The 19,684-nt window shown below is 36.5% G+C and overlaps 1 protein-coding gene across 1 annotated transcript in view; it reads right to left on the reverse strand.

Annotated features, from left to right (window-relative positions):
• The window catches only part of lmbr1 (limb development membrane protein 1), a 36,011-nt gene that overhangs the window by 15,635 nt on the left and 692 nt on the right, over positions 1-19,684 (reverse strand). The window contains exons 2-10 of the mRNA XM_051113678.1: positions 16,354-16,426; positions 15,018-15,057; positions 14,223-14,362; positions 13,437-13,540; positions 6,508-6,634; positions 6,333-6,401; positions 4,875-4,939; positions 4,691-4,763; positions 276-403 (exon numbers count right to left, since the gene is read on the reverse strand). Of these exons, the coding sequence (XP_050969635.1) occupies positions 276-403; positions 4,691-4,763; positions 4,875-4,939; positions 6,333-6,401; positions 6,508-6,634; positions 13,437-13,540; positions 14,223-14,362; positions 15,018-15,057; positions 16,354-16,426 (819 nt within the window). The remainder of the gene's footprint in view (positions 1-275; positions 404-4,690; positions 4,764-4,874; positions 4,940-6,332; positions 6,402-6,507; positions 6,635-13,436; positions 13,541-14,222; positions 14,363-15,017; positions 15,058-16,353; positions 16,427-19,684) is intronic.

Genomic DNA, 19,684 nt, shown 5'->3' on the forward strand with positions numbered 1-19,684 from the left:
CTTGGAGAGACAGCCACAATAAAGTTTGCATCACACTCCAATATCCTAAGTGCCTTTGTGGCCTCCTCTCCTTCCAACTGCTCGTCTCTCCGGAATCATTTATAATACCCCAAAACACAGGCTGACGTCGAAAATGATACAGCCATACCCTATTTGGCCTCAGTCCAAATGACTGTTCACATTCAAATATGCACACACTTTGCAAATCTACAATATTATGAGGATATTGCAGCCTACACATATTTGAAACTGACAGTTCTGACAGAAAGACTTTAATGTAGTTTAATTAAACGTTGGTAAAAACATCTCTCACCGAGTTTGTTCCTCTGATTGCGAATGTTGTCCAGCTCTTTGTAGAGATGGTGCTGAGAGTTTCCATGGAAATAAGAGTTTGACATCATACCTGAGTGACAGACAAAGACAGAAGAAGCTTTAAAGATAGAGAGAGAGCAAAGAATTGAAACAAAGAAAGATACTATCATTCTGTTTACCTTGGCTTATTAAAACTCCTGTGAAAAGATCAAACCACTAGGAAACATCAGGGATGTGAACATAAATCAGCGGTTTGAACACTGTTATCTTTTATTGTTACTCAAGTACCTACTTAATATAATCACACCATTTGTCAGAAAATCTGTCAAGAAAGAAAAATATATTCATTTACTCAAAGTAAAAAAAACAGCTTTCACAGCGTGGAGGTAGCAGTTAAATATATCAATGCTCTGCTCAATGCCCTGCGGGAGGTTTTCACTACAGTTCAGCCATATTGTATATTGGAACATTTCTATTAAACCTTCTATGTTTCTTTGCTAATTCTGCCACTTCAACATCTGCAACAATAAATCTCATGAGTGCCACACATATGCAATCTCAACAGTGCTGGTAAACAATGCTTTCAAAAATAAACTATTGCAATAGTCCTGTAAAAATTATAATTAAATATTATAAAAAAACAATCATAAATTAAAAATGAATAATGTGATTAAGGATTAATTACAATAAATCATTAACATGATATGTTTTGGTAAGGTTTGCTTCTATTTTTAAGCTCAAATTTAAGACCTTTTTTTAAGACCTGCACAAATAAAATTAATACCATATGGCAGGGTAGGGCAATGACTACGGTAACATTAAACTGTTAAATAACTGTAAAAAGCATGACTTACAGTTCAGACAGGTTTTCACAAAAACAAAAACTTTAATAAATGATAAACTTCATTTTAGCCTTTATTTTTAAGAAAAGGGATGAGCCAAATATATCAATTATTAATTTAAACAATCGAACAACTATGATATTAGTTAAATAACATTTAGATACATTTTACTGCCTTCATTGTTTAGATTTTTTATTTTCATTGTCATCTTGTTGATCCGCTAGTTCACATTTACAACTTATTGGAATCGTAAAACATGGGCTGATTTTCACATTGGTCAGAACAAAAACAGCAGATGGGCTTATGAAAATGCGCATTCATTCTCTGCCAGCAGGTGGCGCTTTCGGAACAGCAGAAATGGCAGAAGGATTTGCAATGTAGCGCATCACCTTTCTTTGAAACATGCAGCGCTCATATTTTTTTTGTGAAATCATATCCTTTTTAAGTTTAATCATCACGTTCAGCCATAATGCAATTCTGTTTTTTACGCCCCAAAATTTAAGACCTCTTGAAATCATAATTAATACATTTTTGTATCATTTATGTCTTTTTATGGCACTAAATTTGATGCACCTAAATTTAAGATGTTTTAAATAATTAAGGACCCATGAAAACCCTAGTTTTATGTCTTAATTTTTTTTTTTTTTACCATAAGAAACTTGAGAGTGTCAGCATTGAATCTGAGAGGGCAAAGGAGAGGCTTCTGGTGGTATTTGTGAGTACTATTTTTAAAAGAAAAATAATGTTTGTTGCACATTGGAAATTGAAACTGTGAGTTACTTGAAAAAGTAATTTAATTAACATGTCTGTGTGTGACATCAATTTCATCAGCAGCACAACAGGCATGTTCTGTACATGTGCAGCCCACTGACTGTGACTGTGGATCAAATGGACAATGCTAAGCATTCGACTGCATGCATACACTAAGTGTCTGCGTCAGAACTGAAGTATACTTTGGGAATGCATTACCCCCAACACTATTAGTTGTATACTCTAACTGCAGAGTTTAGGCCAGACATGTGCATGCTGCAACTGGTTCTGACGGAAGAGGGGACTGAGGTTTCTTCTGAACACTGAGTGTGTGTGTGTGTGTCAGAAGGTGAGAGTGAGAGGGCAAAACCAGAGAGGGATTCTCCAGGAAAACCACAGACTTCTGTCTCATTTAGCTCTTATTTATCTGTTTCATTCTGGTACTTTTTTTTTTTTTTTTCACTGTTTCAGTGGTTCGTTTGTTACTCAAAGCAGAGGATTGGTTTGCACAGCCTCGGGGGACACACACTGGCAGATCAGCAGCAATTAGTTCAGTGTTACACCGTTACTGGCATGCAATAAAAACACAATCTTTCATCTTTTCACCGACGTGAGGCTGAGGAGTCAATCACTTTGATCAAAACGTGATTATTATTATGATGATTGTACCACGCCCTGTCTGGTAGAGGTTCAGGTTCATAAAGATATCTATTAAAAGAAAAAAAAAACATAGCAGGTGTGTTCCTGATCATGTACTTGTTCATACCGGTGATTTTTAGGGAAAATCTGTACCCTCCAACCAAAATTGGGAGAACAATGAGATAGGAAATGTCACTATTAGCTGATCAGGACTGGATTGTTCTGCCAAACATGGCTCAAGGCCACCCTGAGGGGCTAACATGATGGGAGTGAAAAGCGAGAACGAACAACAGTTGACATCTAAATGGATCTGGATCTTTTTGTCAAAGGCGTTGTATGGAATAAACTTTGATTTCCTGGGATTATTAAAGGGATAGTTCACCCAAAAATAAAAATTCTGTCATTAATTACCCTCATGTTGTTCCGAACCCATAAGACCTTCGTTCATTTTCAGAACACAAATTAAGATATTTTTGATGAAACCTGAAAGCTTTCTGACCCTGCATAGACAGCAATGGTGCTGTCACGTTCAGGGCTCTTCAAGGACTATTTTAATGATGTCCTATTTTAATGGTAGTTACGTTATCATCTACGCAGGGTCAGAAAACTCTTGGTTTTCATCAAAAATATCTTAATTTGTGTTCTAAAGATGAACAAAGGTCTTACGGTCAGAGTAATTAATAACAGAACTTTCATTTTTGGGTGAACTCTTTCTTTAATAAATCCAACAGTTTGTTAAAATCAGCAACTGCTGCTCTCCACATTTCAGGAAGATTAGAAAACTCTTGAGTAAATTCTTGCATACAGTCCTTCAATTAAGGTGATAAAGGTGATGCTCGGTAGCAAGGGATGCTGGCAGAAGGAGAGGAGATGATGTCATTGTTTTCTAAAGAAACTTCAGCCGGTTCTGCATTACGTCAGTGCTAATTATGCAAAGCAGAGAGCCATCCGGTACCGAGGAGAGTTTTTGCAAGGTCACCCTGCCACTGCGCATCTGGGCAACAGAGAAAAGCATAGCAAGAGCCAAGACAGAGGACAAACAAATGCATGCACCCAGACTGGTATGAAAGCATACTCTCATACTCTCAGACAAATGCACCTAAACACACAGTTGCAAGACTCCACTGCAGTGCATTAAAAAAAGTGCTCCAATGTGCATATTTACATATAGCAACTGCATGTATGCATTCGAGATAAATACTTCAAAAAAAACTGTATTAATGGCCTCAACTACAGGACAGTGAAGCTGACATGAGACAAAGTAGAGATGCAGACCAGTGCATTAATGTAATAACTAACACACTCATGAATTAGCCCATTTCAAAGGTCTGCAAGAGAGCATGTGCAGGCATGTAGGATCTAAATGAAGTTACAGTCACTTGGGTAATTGTTATTAGATAGCACATAGATAAGGGAGTAAAGCAAAGTAGACAATTTCCTCTTGAACTCTTTTCCCCCCAACTTCACCTCAGGTTTTGCATTTATGGGGTGAAAGAAGAAAAGAGCGAAAATTCCTTAAATTCCTGATAAGGTAAATTCGTTCTCTCCTTAACGCCTGAGCGAGATCTTCCTATAACGCAGAGTTCTTCAGCTTTGCCAAAATCACATTCCACATCCCTAGTGGCCTTTTGTCACCCGATCACAGTGACTGCCAACGTGGTTCACATCAAACAGCGATCATAAAAAAGCGAAAATCGTTAAAACAGATTACAATTATTTTATCAGGTGTTCAAAGCAAATCTGCCTTTGGTGCTAACACTACAGAACCAAACAACCAAATGAGAGGCTATTGAAATTCATCCATGGGATTTGAGCAACTGGGCACTATCAGTTGAGATGATCTAGCTTACCTCCGTGAATTCAATAGAAAAGCACATGTTCTATGTTGACTGGCATCTGTACACTCTGTTGCGTGCATGAGTTGAAGCAAAAGTCTAGTTTGGCTTTAAACATGAACACTTCCTGGACTATGTGGGTGTTTGTGTAGAAGAACAAATGTCAGATGAAAGAACACATAGTACTGCATATGAATAAATGCTGGAAGTTACAGATGCAAGTAATCTGCTGTCATTCAGGTAATGCAGAGGATAATAAAACGGGCAATAAACCTTGCATTTGCCCATCATGCAAAAAACAAAAACACTCACCGTTAAGTCTACGCTCCAAGGCCTCTTCCTGCAGCTGTATACAATAAATCTGCTCATCCAGATCCTCTAAAATCTATACAGACAGAGAAAGAGAGGGAGAGGGTGTGAGGGAGAATGATAGAGTGGATCTTTAACAAACGCACACACACACACACACACACACACAGAGTGTAATAGTACTTACTGTGGGTTTGACTAGTAACTGGCCCATCACTGTGAACATGCGTGACAGTCCTACTGGAGTACACACTGATGAGAAGAGAAAAGAAGCTGCTTTAAACACACACACATGCTCATTTATGCTTTCCAAATGGCCGAGTATGAATGCAACCTTTGAACTAGTTTATATTTATCTAACTACTGTAACAGTGGCTGAAACAAGTAATATTTACAAAGTAATTTTTTTACATTTTGATGTGTATGCTGCTTTTACACACATCATACACACACACAGATATTTAAGCCATTTTAATCAGAGGAACTATTTCAACCTAACAGCTGCTAATGAGCTGCCACTGAGATTCAACTTATTTAATGCAAGTATTCAAAAGTAAAAATCTAATCACTAAATGAACAAAAGCAGGAATTACTTAATTTAATTGCATGCACCAATACAAAAATACATAGGAATAACTGCGTTTGCATTTTATTAAAACATTACAAATTCCATAAGGCCACCTTAAAATCAATCACCTCATTCACAATTTTGCTTAATTTTTATTGCCAGCAAAATTATTGAAAATGTATCATAAATATTAAATCTAAAATAAATATCATAAATATTTAAATCTAACGCACTCTATGCGCATAGACTGCCTACATATTTCTGCTAAAATCTCATCCTGTATATTATTCTCTAACTGTGGTAACTCTGTCATATTTTTAATAACTGCTGGTCAACAAATTATATTATACTACATTAACTACAGTAAGCATAATATTTTGGTATATTATATATGAATATATTAGTAATTTAGTAATGAGTACCATTAGTGTAAAGGTGGATTGTATCAACAAAACTTTTTTAAAAATGTAAAATTTAAAAGGATAGTTCACCTAAAAAATAAAATTCTGTCATTAATTACTCACCCTCATGTCATGTCAAACCTGTAAGACGTTCATTCATCTTTGGAACACAAATTAAGATATTTTCAATTAAATCCAAGAGCTTTTTAGCCCTGCATAGACAACAACAGAACTACCACGTTCAAGGCCCAGAAAGGTAGTAAGGACTCTAGTCAAACTCACGTTTGAAGACTGACATGGAAGAAATTATTGCATAAAGTTATGTTTGTTCTCTTTGCACACAAATAGTATTCTCGTAGTTTCATAAAATTATGGTTGAACCACTGATGTGACATGGACTATTTTATTAACGTCCTTACTACCTCTCTGTGCCTTGAAATTGGTAGTTGCGTTTCTGTCTATGCAGGGTCAGAAAGCTTTTGGATTTCATTAAAAATATCTTAATTTGTGTTCCGAAGATGAATGAAGGTCTTACAGGTTTGGAATGGCATGAGGGTGAGCAATGCTTAATTTTCATACTCTTCATTACACTGGAAGTTACAGCATCCACTAAGGGCTAAATACAAAAGCAATCGTCCACAGAGTACACTGACATCACTGTTTCATGTGAACTTACTAAGCAGCAACAGGCCTCCCATCAGAGAGATGCAGGAGTAGAGGTACGGCAGATAAAACTCCCATAAATCTAGAACAAGAGAACATGACAGGCACAGTAAACCACAGATCAATACATAACTGATTATAACACACGCATGCATCCACAACTGTAGGAGGATGGTTAAGAGACATACCGTAGAGCGATTCCATGCTGGCGGCATCATTGTCGATGAGAGCGGACGCCACCCATACAATGCCCAGGATGAGGAGACCCAGCAGAAAGAGCATGACAAATGTCTCCAGCACTCGAGCCTTTATACCCTAAAAACCAACAAGCACCCTCTTTAATGTTTTCAAGGTTACTTACAGCTGTAGACAAGAGTGATTCAGAAACACACACACAGATCAGCAGGTGTAAATGAGGCTCTAATTGGAAATTTAGCTCTGGAAGCCCCGGGACTTCCCTATAACACTGACTCAGTGTCAAGCCCCCTTCCCAACACTAAACGCACACACAACAATAGGTCACCAGATGCACAAGAAACTAATGACCTTCCTCGCTCTCATTCACTGACACACACACACTTATATGAACAGTTATTACCATGTCCGGTCAGAGTTTGTGGCTAAAATGAAAAAGGTGGCTGCTACTGTCTGAGATTAACTCCAGAGGCTCATCTGGAAACTATTAGAAGTTTTTTTCTGGGTCAGTAAGTGCCTTATGTGTGGCATTTAACTCCACTACTGATTTACTTGTTCTCCCCAAACCTACACACTGATGTTGGTGATTGCAAGTGTTTGTAAACTGCAAAACTGTGATGAGTCTGATCTTCCACTGTGCAGAAAACACAAATACACACAGTTGCAAAGTGATGCATTAATGATGCATTGAATGTTTCATGGCTTCCATTAAGTTATAAAGCAACTTGTTTTCAACATTGAAAATAATAAGAAATGTTTCATAAACAGAAAATCAGCATATCAGAATGATTTCTGAAGGATCATATGACACTGACTGGAATAATGGCTGCTGAAAATTCGTATTTAGCATCACAGGAATAAATTAGGTGCGTAGCGCTGAAACCCTATTGTAATTGTTACAATGGTCACGGATCAGTGATCTCCGCGTAAAACTGATCATGCAGACCAAACTGTAAGTCGTAGAGACTTGAAACTTGGAGGGATGGTAGTACTCGTTCCACCGACAACGTGAAAAAGTCTCACCCCTGTCGGCCTGAAGGGGTTTTTTTTTTTTCCAGAAAAAAAAAAAAACTACTTTTGCGAACTAGTCCTAGGTTTTCGCATTTTTTTTAATATCGCATTTTTCAAGGGTGTAAATGATTGCACGCCGCACGATATTTGCATCATACAATAGAACTCCTCATTCCAGACCACTCTACCTCTAAAACCACTGCTGCCAATCAAATCGTTTTTCAATTAAATGATTGAGAAGATGTTTAAAAAAAAATCTACAAAACTAACTAAACTAGTGCTAGATTTTTTATTCAATCTGGAAAAAAAAAACACTGCAGTACAATTCTCTGGACTATCTAGGTCAATAATTGTCAAAAATACTGAAATTTACCCTTTGGGAAGCTATAACAGGGTCATTTAGAAAAGGAACCAGTCCGAATTTACCCACAATCGTTAAGCAACAGAAAACTCAAAACTTCACAAAACCTGCTGAACACATGCGACAGGTGATTCTAAGCAAGGATGCAAAGTTTTAAGGAGATCGGACCACAGTTGGCGCTATAACAGTCATAAACATTACAAAATATAATATTTCTAAGGTAAATTACCTGTATTTGCAAAAAGGCTTGCTACATCTTTTTCATGTGCTTAAATGCCTTAAAGTGTTTGAACCCCTGTAATTACTGCTTGCAGCTATATTTACATTTTAAATTACATTTGAAATACATTAAAAAATACATATTTTTTTTTATTGTAATAACACACAATAATATTTCACTGTATTTTTGTTCACATAAAAACAGCTTTGATGAACATAAGAAATCTCTTTTTAAAAAAATCTTAAACATCTGAATAGTAGTGTACACATCCATCACTCACAATGACAGAAGATAAAAGTGACAAAATGATCTGCAAGCATGTACAACATTTATAAGCAATAAATAAATCCAAAAATGACACATCTGACCATTAAGATTATTTCCCTTCACCTGTCCCTTCCACATCTTCAGTTTGCATTCACATTCCTTTATAAACATCCTTCTCAATCCTTAACACACTTTCTATATGTGCAGTATTTAATAGCTCTTCTTGATATTAAGAGAATCTAGAGCACCTCCAAGTGACTTCCTGATGAATAACATCTGCCTGGTATCAGAGTCCCCTCAATGGACTTTGAACCTTTGATATCTGGATTGTGAATGAGGGTGTTTCAAAGAATCAGTGTTGATAAATAACACAGAAAATTTGCAAAAAAAAAAAAATGCATTTGGAGGTGTCACAAGGCTATTAGCTAAAGTAACTTGTACAGACCTTTCAATGTATTTGGAAGCAAGAAAACAAATATAGCCAAGACAAGAGTTTTCTCCAGGACAGAGAGAGAGAGAGAGATGTGGCTGAAAAGCCAGAGATGGCTTGAGCTCTTCTTCTCTTGCCCATCTAAATGTGAGCACTGCTTAATATAGTAACTCTAAAATATTCAGCATCTAGTCCTTTCTCTCACACACACACTCTCTTTCTCACTCTTTCACATACACTGCAGTATACTTTAATCGGACAGCTGCTTATAGCATATTGGCTTCCAAGAAATGTATGCATGTGTGAGAGAGAAACGAGAGAAAAGATATAGATGGAAAAGTGGAATGTTTGCATTTATGCATGTTCTGTTAGTCTGTTTCACCCTAAGAGGGCTCTCCCTGACCTTACACACCCTCAGTCAGCATCAGGGTCACAAACTGCTCTTTCTTATTCTCCTGTGTGACAAGCATAAATAGAATCAAATAAAGGCACATCCTTTAAATGTTATTAATGTTTAGAGCATGTCAGTCCAAAGAAGAAAAACAGAAAGATAGATTTTCCCAAAGGAAAAAAAAAAAGAACCACAAAAAGTTTAACTGCAGGAAGAGTCTGAACTGTAGACAGAACGACAGAAACGTTCACAAACATGCAGTGTATTTCCCTTGTCACTCTGATTTCCCCTCCATGAACTACTAACTCTCATCAATAAAGGCTTAGCATGAACAGTAGTCATTACCTTCCCTTTAAGCCTGCTACACCGAAAGCAGTGTCAGAGACACAAAACAGAGCGCAGAACACGCAGGGGACATGAATCACTGCGTATCAACACACACACACACACAAGCCATTGATGTGCCATTCTGACTAATACGTTAGAAGCCCGTCAAAACGACGAGAAAACAGGATATATGACTTAAGGAAGGCACTTCAGTACTTTTGAAGTTTGTGGGTGTGTTTCATTTTCTTTTTATCCCTCTTCCTACAGTGTCACCATCTTTTTCTTGTTAACATGAGGTGTCTAACAAATAAGACCTTTGAGAACGGCTTCTGAACTAATCTGGGCTTTGTCAAGAACACAAACAGCAAGATGTTAAAAGTCAAGAAAATGTTTAAAAGAGCAATAAAAATAAGAAGTGATTCCGAAATAAATAGAAAAGCCAAACAGGCAATCATTTTTCAGTGTGTTGTTAAAAGTACTAAAACACATCCAGTGCCATAATCAAAATAGCAAGTCCCTCTCTTCCTAGAACTGTAATAGTGAGCACTGCACACACATTAATTTGCATTCAAGTAAACCTTGCAAGAAACATCTCAATACATACAAACATTCACGCTTTCTAAGGCTTGACTATGGAGGCTATTATCCAATCCAGTGTTGCGCCTTTTCCCGTCAAAATAGAGAAACTCATATGTTGTCATAGAAACAGGTATAGAATGGGGCGCAGGCAAAGTAAATACGCAGTGTCACGGCCTTAGCAAGCAAAGCCTGGGAGCGAGAATCACATCTCAAAAATAAATATCAGCCCTATTGTGGACAGACTACAAAGGAAGAGACTGTCAAACACACTCAAACACACACACACACACACACACACACAGTAAGATGTGATCATTTTTAGCATGTTCAAGGTTCATGTCATTCCTAAGGAATCAGTTAGGTGATGGCCATTTGCATAGTGCTAGTAACCAATAGATTTTACTAGTACCATCTCCATGTGCATCATAGAGAATTAGAAGGCCATAAGAACCTCCTCATTTGATTTTTTTTTTTTTATGTTATACTGACTGGGGCATCAGGTTCATTCTTAATAAAATCATAGTCTTGCCATCTGTTGGACAAAATAAGAAGTGCAGGCCCAGGCTACACACACATTTGTCCAGAGCACCGTTAGAAGCTTTATTTGTGCATTCAAAGGCCTGGAGTAATTAAGACCACTTAAAATAACGGTTTTCTATTTTAATATATTTTAAAATGAAATTTATTCCTGTGATGGCAAAGTTGAATTTTCACATGATCCTTCAGATTGTTCACATGATTAAATGATCCTTTAGAAATCATTCTACTATGCTGATTAGTTATTTGATTTTATTATCAAATGTAGAAAACAGATGAAGCACCCAGTTCAGCAGCCGAAAAGTGCTTCATATTGTGGTGGAAATTGCATGGACCATGATTTTATTTAATTTTTTTTTTTCAGGATTCTTTAACAACAAAAAAAAAAAGTTCAAAAGAAAAGCATTTATTACAAATAGAAATCTTTTGTAACGTCTTTAATGACAGTTTTATTCATTTTAATGCATCCCTGTTGAAATAAATATTAATTTGTTTTTCTTTTTTCTTTAATTTTTTACTTACTTCAGACTTTTGAATGATAGTGTATCATGGTTCCCACCAAAAAAATAATAAGAAGAATAAAAATAAGCAGCACAAGTATTTAATAAATCTTTCTTGAGTAGCAAATCATCATATTATAATAATTTCTGATGGATCATGTGACACTGAAGACTGAAGTAATGGCTGCTGAAAATTTAACTTTGCCATCACAGTAATATGTTGCATTTAAAATATATTCAAATATTATATAAAAATATACTGAATATTATAAAATATGCAGGGAATAATTGATGACGGGTTGTTGACTTATTCGAAAATAATGCACACCCAAGGTGGTGTGATGCTAAGTGGAGTGAATTGTTTTCTAATAATTCAACAGGTAAATTATTATTTTCTAATAATTCAATGAACCAGAGCCAATTACTCCACTTAAACTATGGTTACCACACATCAAGACATTGTTCAGATGTTGTATTTCAGATTTTTATCCTTAAAATTCTGTTGTGTTCAGAAATAATTCCTTACTCATCTCATCCTCCATTGATAATTCCAAAGTGTAATTTTAGACCTAGTAACAGAGGCTTGAGATGTCCAAAGTAATGCAGTTAATAATGCAGTTATGAGAGACAGAGAGAGATAGATATTAAGTATGTGTGAATGACCTAAATCTGTGCTCAACAGATTTCGGCAGCAGCGTCTCTGCTAAGAACAAAACTGTAAGTTGATTTGCTTCAAAAACAGCGCAATTGTTACGTTGCTCGTGAGCGATGTCATGAAGCTTTTACCTTGCTAAACTATGTTACAGATACACTCTTCTGTGTGTGTGTGAATCTGTACCGTATGTCTGTATGCTTGTATGGGAGACCGGGAGAAAGAGAGTATGTGCTTTCCATGCATAATTAAATGTAATTTTGTGGAAAAACATGGAAATCAGGTGTTGTTTTTAGCTTGTTGCTTACTATATTTATTTACTTAGTCAGTGTCATTGTGGGTTTTGGTTCTTTTGCTGTTATAGGCTGTGAGGACCTTAGAAATAACTGAAATCATTTGGCGAAGTGACATAGACATAAAATGTGGTCAAGACCTGCCTGGAACTACTTTCGCCTTGCAAAAATAATTGCACACCTTTGAACATTCTTCAACTAATCTGATTCAAGCATTTAACAGCCCTGTAGCATAAACTCAAATAATTTATGCATGTTTATGTTTATGTTTTTACTATATTTTTGATAGAGTAAAAGAGACTTCTTTCAGATAGAGAGAGAGACAAAGCGCAGTTCAGGCCACTCACACACTTTCCTTCCCCACAGAAATTTTTGGTTTTGTTTATTACATTTGATGAAGTACTAATACAAACACTGCCCCATAAAACGCAGCAGCTACAGCTCTCACAAGCTTTTAACAAACTACCCAGTTTCATTTCCTCCAGTTACTGAATGTAATTTGCCATATATACATCCCCGTTTAACCATCTAGCATGGAGACTGGCACAAGCAGGCCATTTGACTTTATACTTAAAAAGAAAACATGAAATCTTGCTTTTATGGGCTTCTGCGGTTGACGACTTAACCCTTCCCTGTATCAGCAGGGGGCTTTCATACAAGCGGCAGTTTCTGATCATTTCCTCTCTTTCGCTACACCCGCGCACACACATACACTACGCCGGTCATTCCGAGACGTGTAGGCCAACATAAAGCAGTGCTTCCCTCTCGCCTGCGTTTCTGGTTGATCAATGGCCAGAAACAGTCATGGTGCAAACGAGACAAAACGAAGCAGTACGCCTCGCTCCCGTACAAATGAGTGCAGCCCTCATAAACTACAGTAGCAGGTAATCTTTATGTAGCTTTGCCAGAAGGGACATAAACCAGGAGCGACTTCAAACTGTGATGAGAGTAAGACAGAGGGCAACCTGACGAATTCCCTCCCACCCTTTCATTTCCATCTGCATTTTCTTCTATTGTGATGGTGTGTGTTTGCTAGTTTACGGTCTCTATGAGCACCGGTGACAGCCCTTCTTTGAGTGACTAATGACAAGAAGGTTGAATGAGCTGTAGAATTAGGACCGCTCTGCTTTTGAACTTTTATCTTTTTAGGGTGGGGGAGTGGCTGAAATCAAAAGGGTCACACATAAAACCGTGTGTGTGTGTGTCTGTTTGGCCAAGCGAGGGTGAGTAAGTGCACAAACCTAGGTGTGCTGGGAGTATTGGTTTGGACGAATGTGTAAAAATGTCTTCAGCATCTTATGTGTCCTTGGACTGTGTGTACACAAAGCCTCAAAAGACACACACGACCACATACCTTTTTCGAACCGGCAAAGCCCTCGGACTCCAGGAAGAAGTAGGCAAAAGGCATCAGCACGAAGAGACAGAGATTTGAAAAAAGGGACACCAGGTTCCACAGGCCTGAAGAAAGAGAAATCAGTTCATTCAACTTTAAGTTTAGCTAATTAACCGGATCAATATCATTTTGTAAGATAACCACAACTGAAAACAATCCCCACATCCCTTGTTAATTAAACATGTTGTCTAATTATATAACAGTGTAAATTGGTTTAAATTGATGCCACAAATTTGACCAATGAATTTAATGACCAATGAAACTTACATTCTTACTTTTTTTTTTTCAAAACCCCAAACATTTCCATGTAAAACAACCAAAAACTGCTCTCAAAAGCTCAGATTAGTTTAACAGAGAAAACATCTGCACAAAATATAGACACACTACACCACCTTGTGGCCATGACTGAAGCTAAGCAGAAAATGCTTCAGCTTTATTGAAATTAGTATAAAGGAGAGGAGTATGGCCTCAGCAATAAAATTAAATCCATTACAACAACAATACATTGTTCAGTGCACAATTAATTTCAATAAACTCTTTCTATGAAACACAAATCAAGCTTTTTAAATTTAGATTAAAAGTATCCAAAGGTAAGGACATATTATTTAATGTGTTTTTAGAAGAACAAAGTAAACCGTTAGCAGTCTGTGAATGTCATCTAATGCATGACAGATAACAGGGTACAACCTTACGTAAGCCTACTTGTAAGGCAACGCATATAGAATTAAAATAAAGTGTGATACTAACCATGAATGAGTGATCCGTTGAGCCATTGTATGTAGTAATTTTTTGGTAGGGAGAGCAGAATCTCATTACTGATTATAGAAAATGGTAAGAGAAGGACAGCCCCTCCTGACACTGCCAGTGTGAATGTACACAGGTACATACTGAGAAAAAAGAAACAAAGTAAAAAATTCTTGAAAATCATGGTAATTCTTGTATATTACTATGTTAAAGGATTAGTTCACTTCCAGAACAAAAATTCACAGATAATGTACCCCCTTGTCATCCAAGATGTTCATGTCTTTCTTTCTTCAGTCGTAAAGAAATTATGTTGAGGAAAAAGTCTCCATATAGTGGACTTCTATGGTGCCCGCAAGTTTTACCTTCCAAATGCAGTTTAAATGCAGCTTCAGATGGGTTAAAAATGATCCCAGCCAAAGAAGAAGGGTCTTATCTAGCGAAACAATCTGTCATTTTCTTGAAAAAATTAAGATTTATACACTTTTTAACCACAAATGCTCGTCTTGTCTAGCTCTGCGATGCGCATGCGTCCGAATCAAGACATAATTTCTTTACGACTGAAAAAAAAATAGAAGACATGAACATCTTGGATGACAAGGGGGTCAATTTATCTATAAATTCTTGTTCTGGAACAAGATGTTGTAGGTGACTACAACTCAAAATACAGTGGAAGATTTTATAGAAAATGTTAAACTAAAGCTTCCTTTAATTAATTTGTACATAACCGAACCCTTTAAATGCACTATTAAAAACAGCACTTGTTATCGTGACCAATATGATCAGTATGAAACAACTCACGATATTCTGTTGACGATGGCATCCTCATCTTCCTGGTCATCTGTTGGCATAAGAGAACAACATAAAGCCAACCAATAAACAGACACAAAGTCTTCAAAATCATTTTGTTTTTGATAGAATACATTCCTAGAGCATAGTGCTGTGATGCTCAGACAATCTTTATCAAAAGTGTCAGCGTTTATTGTAAATCAGTGTAAAGTTCTTTACTGTGAATTTGTAACACAAACAGCCTCAGCTACAGAGGACACACAAACGTGACAGATGTTTTAATAAGTCTAAGGCATAATCTTTCTTCATTTAACTGAAAGCTACTGGAAAACAATACTGGTTATTCATAAATCACAAATGTGTGAATAAACCTTTACAATCAACTGGCCAGATGGAGGCTGTCAAGAGTCAAAGAGGGTTAAAAAAAAAAGAAAAAAGAAACGGTGGGAAAGAGATGAATAGAAAGCGCAGAACAACACTCTAAACTAATTACACAAATTGAATATTCAGACCCTTGAAAAAGCCTCAACTTGAGGCCTGAGGTCATAGAGCTGTATAGTCATGCTTTACAACAGCAGCTCAGCTGTACTTTATAGAGAGAGGAGGCTTAAGAACAACCTAGTTTCACCTGCAATCAACGCTCTCCACAGGGGTTAGCTGACGTTAGTTATGCTACTTTTAAATGGGAGAGCACAACCGGATCAGGAAGTAAAACTGTCCTCATAACTAACTGTGTAAGGGAGGTTGGATGCGGCAGCACCTTGTGTTATGGAGTGGGATAATTCTCAGAAGGAAGTGTGTTTCTTAGAAGATTACTAGAAGGTGTTATGGAGTCCTAAGCAAGCACTCTTACTATGAATCAATCTGTCCATTTATTACCAGGGAATTTGATCTAAACTAAATCTGAGGAACACGCAAGTATTAAGTTGTAAATATGACAAACACTAATATAGTTAGAAATAGTAAAATAGTAATAAATATTATAAACACAATTGCATTTATGGTTGCAGTGCGTAACTTTTGGCGCTGTAGCGGTTAATAAACAGAACTTCATGTCTTGCGGAAAAACAGCCAGAGCTACATCTCTCTGTTTATGTCTATGACAAGTCATGCAGGTACTGGGCAACTCCACAGCGGTTTCTACCAGAACCAGTCTAAAATAGTCAGAATATAAAAACTTATTATAGGTGTACCGTAGTGATTCAGTATAATAATATAAAAATGGATTCATGATGTACTCACTTATTATATAAATTTTGTAATTTATGAACACACAAAAAGTTATGCACTGCAGCTTTAAATAGTGCAACAGTTTGATTAGAAACAAGACTGTATTAGTTATACTTACCGCTCTTTCTCTTGTAGCGTGAGATGACGCAGTACGACACAATGTACAGCACTGCAAACAAGAGGAAGCAGACCTAAAAACACAAGGAATGAGATGTTGTAATTTCCAAACACTTCTGTTCTGCAAGTGTTTTTATGTTGCAAACTTTTCATTCACACCCTTTTTTTTTAAAACTAAAATCAGCATTATATCAAATGAAACTAAGTAGTCTATAAATCTAACCTACGTAAGATTTTGTGTACTAAATAATTGATTCCAAATGTAAGTCTTGCCTGTATCAAAATTATCTACAAGCAGTAATAGTCAATTGAATGACAAAGTAAAGTACCTCTGTTTTAATTGTTAAAATACGCTAATCAGTAATCTGTAGCAATGTTATATAGCATAAATCATCAGAGAGTGTCCAGGGGACTGGAGTGTATTTTAAGAGGACGGACTGATGGATGCGCATATGTAAACAAGCCGTTCATGCTTGAACCATTACTCATATTACACCTTGCTTGTAGCCTCATAGAACGACAGAGCACTAACAAAGTTTTGCACTACATAAATGTATCTGTGCTCTGCCATAAAAATAAACCTACACCAGGGTTAAAGGACTTCAGTTCATACCTAAGGTTGCTTTGGAATAACAAATAACTTCTATTAAAGCATAAATGGTAACACTTTATTTTAAAGGAGTAGTTCACTTCAAGAACAAAAATTTACAGATGATTTACTCACCCCCTTGTCATCCAAGATGTTCCTGTCTTTCTTTTTTTTTGAGGAAAACATTTCAGGATTTCTCTTCATATAGTGGACTTCTATGGTGCCCGCAAGTTTGAACTTCCAAAATGCAGTTCAATGCATGTTTAAATGAACCCAGCCAAGAAGAAAGGGTCTTGTGTAGCGAAACAATCAGTTAATTTTAAAAAATAAAATAAAATACAATTTAGATAACCTCAAATGCTCGTCTTGTCTAGCTCTGCGTAAACTCTGTGTATTCTGGTACAAGACAGCTAGGGTAGGTCGAAAAACTCCCATCTCATTTTTCTTCTCCAACTTCAAAATCGCCCTACATTGCAGGTGTAACAAGGGCGTTTGATCTTCTTTGCGCGTTCACTTTGTAAATACTGGGTCGGTACTTTTGCAGCAATGTAGGGCGATTTTAAAGTTGGAGTTTTTCAACCTACCCTAACTGTTTTGAACCGGAATACACAGAGTTCACGCAGGGCTAGACAAGACGAGCATTTGAGGTTAAAAAGTGTAGAAATTGTACTTTTTCTAAGAAAATGGCAGATCGTTTTGCTAGATAAGACCCTTTTTCCTCGCCTGTGACCAATTAGAAGCTTTTAAAGCTGCATTTAAACTGCATTTTGGAAGGTCAAACTCGCGGGCACCATAGAAGTCCACTACACGGAGAGAAATCCTGAAATGTTTTCCTCAAAAAACAATTTCTTTATGACTGAAAAAAGAAAGACATGAACATCTTGGATGACAAGGGGGTGAGTGCATGTAGTTAATTAATATTACTCAGTACTTAAATGTATAATAACACTGTAACAAGGACACTTTAAAATAAAGTGTAACCACATAAATTATATGCTTTAACAACCCTTTGCAGAGTGAAGCTCCACTGAAAGATGGCACTCAAAATAAACACCTCCAGAAAAACCCAAAGTATTTCCATTCTCCAATCAAAAACCTTGCATACTAATATAATATAGTTCTCATTAATCATGGCTTATTTTAAAATATATATTTACAAAACATTAATGCTTTTCCATTTTCACCAACAACTAGAAAGTTAACAAGTATAATGTTACTCTGTGAAAGCTGCAGACATCATAAACACTTGTGTTGGAAATCAATGGCATTTGGTGAAAAGCACTACTGATTCATTTATAATTTTCAAATCTCTCTCACAATGTCTAGATCCCCCTGAGCCATTAGGCCATTCTTATTCTTGAATCCTGCATTATAAACCACTCAGAACCCATTAAACAGCAAAAGAGGTCTTAGCAAAAGCAACTATCACTCTGAAAATTCTTGTTTAATACAAAGGATAGTGACTGACTGAATTCATTTGTTGAAAACAAAATATAAGTAGAATTTATATAAACAAGTAAAAAAAAAAGTATATTTATATATATATATATATATATATATGTATATATGTGTGTGTGTATGTATGTATAAATATAAGATAAAACAGCTTTATAAAATAAGGAATATTTGTTTAGCAAAGGCTGAAACTGATCAAGATTATTGTATTTCAATTTCATCCAACCTAATAACACTCCAGGAATGGGACAGTTTAGAAACTGCTTGCCCATTATCATCACAGCATTATTAAAGCGCCTGAAAAGCAGATATATCTGCATGGCACAGACTTTCATTACACTAACTTACTTTGTATGGAGCTGATAACAGCTATCTCTCCTACACACAAAAGAATTTAGACTCTCTGAAATACACTGCACGTCTCTACATTTACTCTAAAGTTAGTGGTAATTTCAACTGAAAGGTCAGGTGTTTCTCCTAAAAAAATGACTGCTATCATAAAAAATAAACTTAAAGAGTCTGCACACTTTTCATTGCTTCACTCTCTACACTACATAACCACTTGCTTCAAAATCAACCTGCATCGCCGTTTTAACTTTTTTTGTAAAGGCCGTTTTATCTTCTTTGTATGTTCACTTCATAAACACTGGGTCGGTACTTCTGCAGATATGTAGGACGATTTTGAATTTGGGAAAGAAAACGAGAAGGGACTTTTTCGACATACCCTAACTGTCATGAACCGGAAAAAAAGAGTTCAGGCAGCCGTAGCCAAGACGAGCGTTGAGGTTAAAAAGTATATAAATTGTAATGTTTTTTAACATTTCGCTAGATAAGACCCTTCTTCCTCGGCTAGGATCGTTTGGAGTCATTTGAAGCTGCACTTAAACCGCATTTTGGAAGTTCAAACTCGGGGCACCATAGAAGTCCACTATATGAAGAGAAATCCTAAAATGTTTTCCTCAAAAAACAATTTCTTCACAACTGAACATCTTGGATGACAGGAGGTGAGTAAATGATCTGTAAATTTTTGTCCTGGAAGTGAACTCCTTTAATTTAGAAGGCAGAGACAGCAGCTGGGATCACTTTTTGCCTGTTCTTTAAGCTAAGGCTGCAAAATTTGTTTAGTCAGGCATGCCAGTTAGCAGTGACAGATTAATTTGTGATATTTAATCACTTGCAGATCATGCAGTCCATTCATCTAAGACACATGAGAACAGGTTTGCCTGCACAGGAAGGAGAGACACATTATATCCTGACACCCAAAATAAACACCGCAAACCTGCGATGT

This window comes from Labeo rohita, chromosome 7 (assembly GCF_022985175.1).
Source record: "Labeo rohita strain BAU-BD-2019 chromosome 7, IGBB_LRoh.1.0, whole genome shotgun sequence".
Classification (NCBI taxonomy): Eukaryota; Metazoa; Chordata; class Actinopteri; order Cypriniformes; family Cyprinidae; genus Labeo; species Labeo rohita.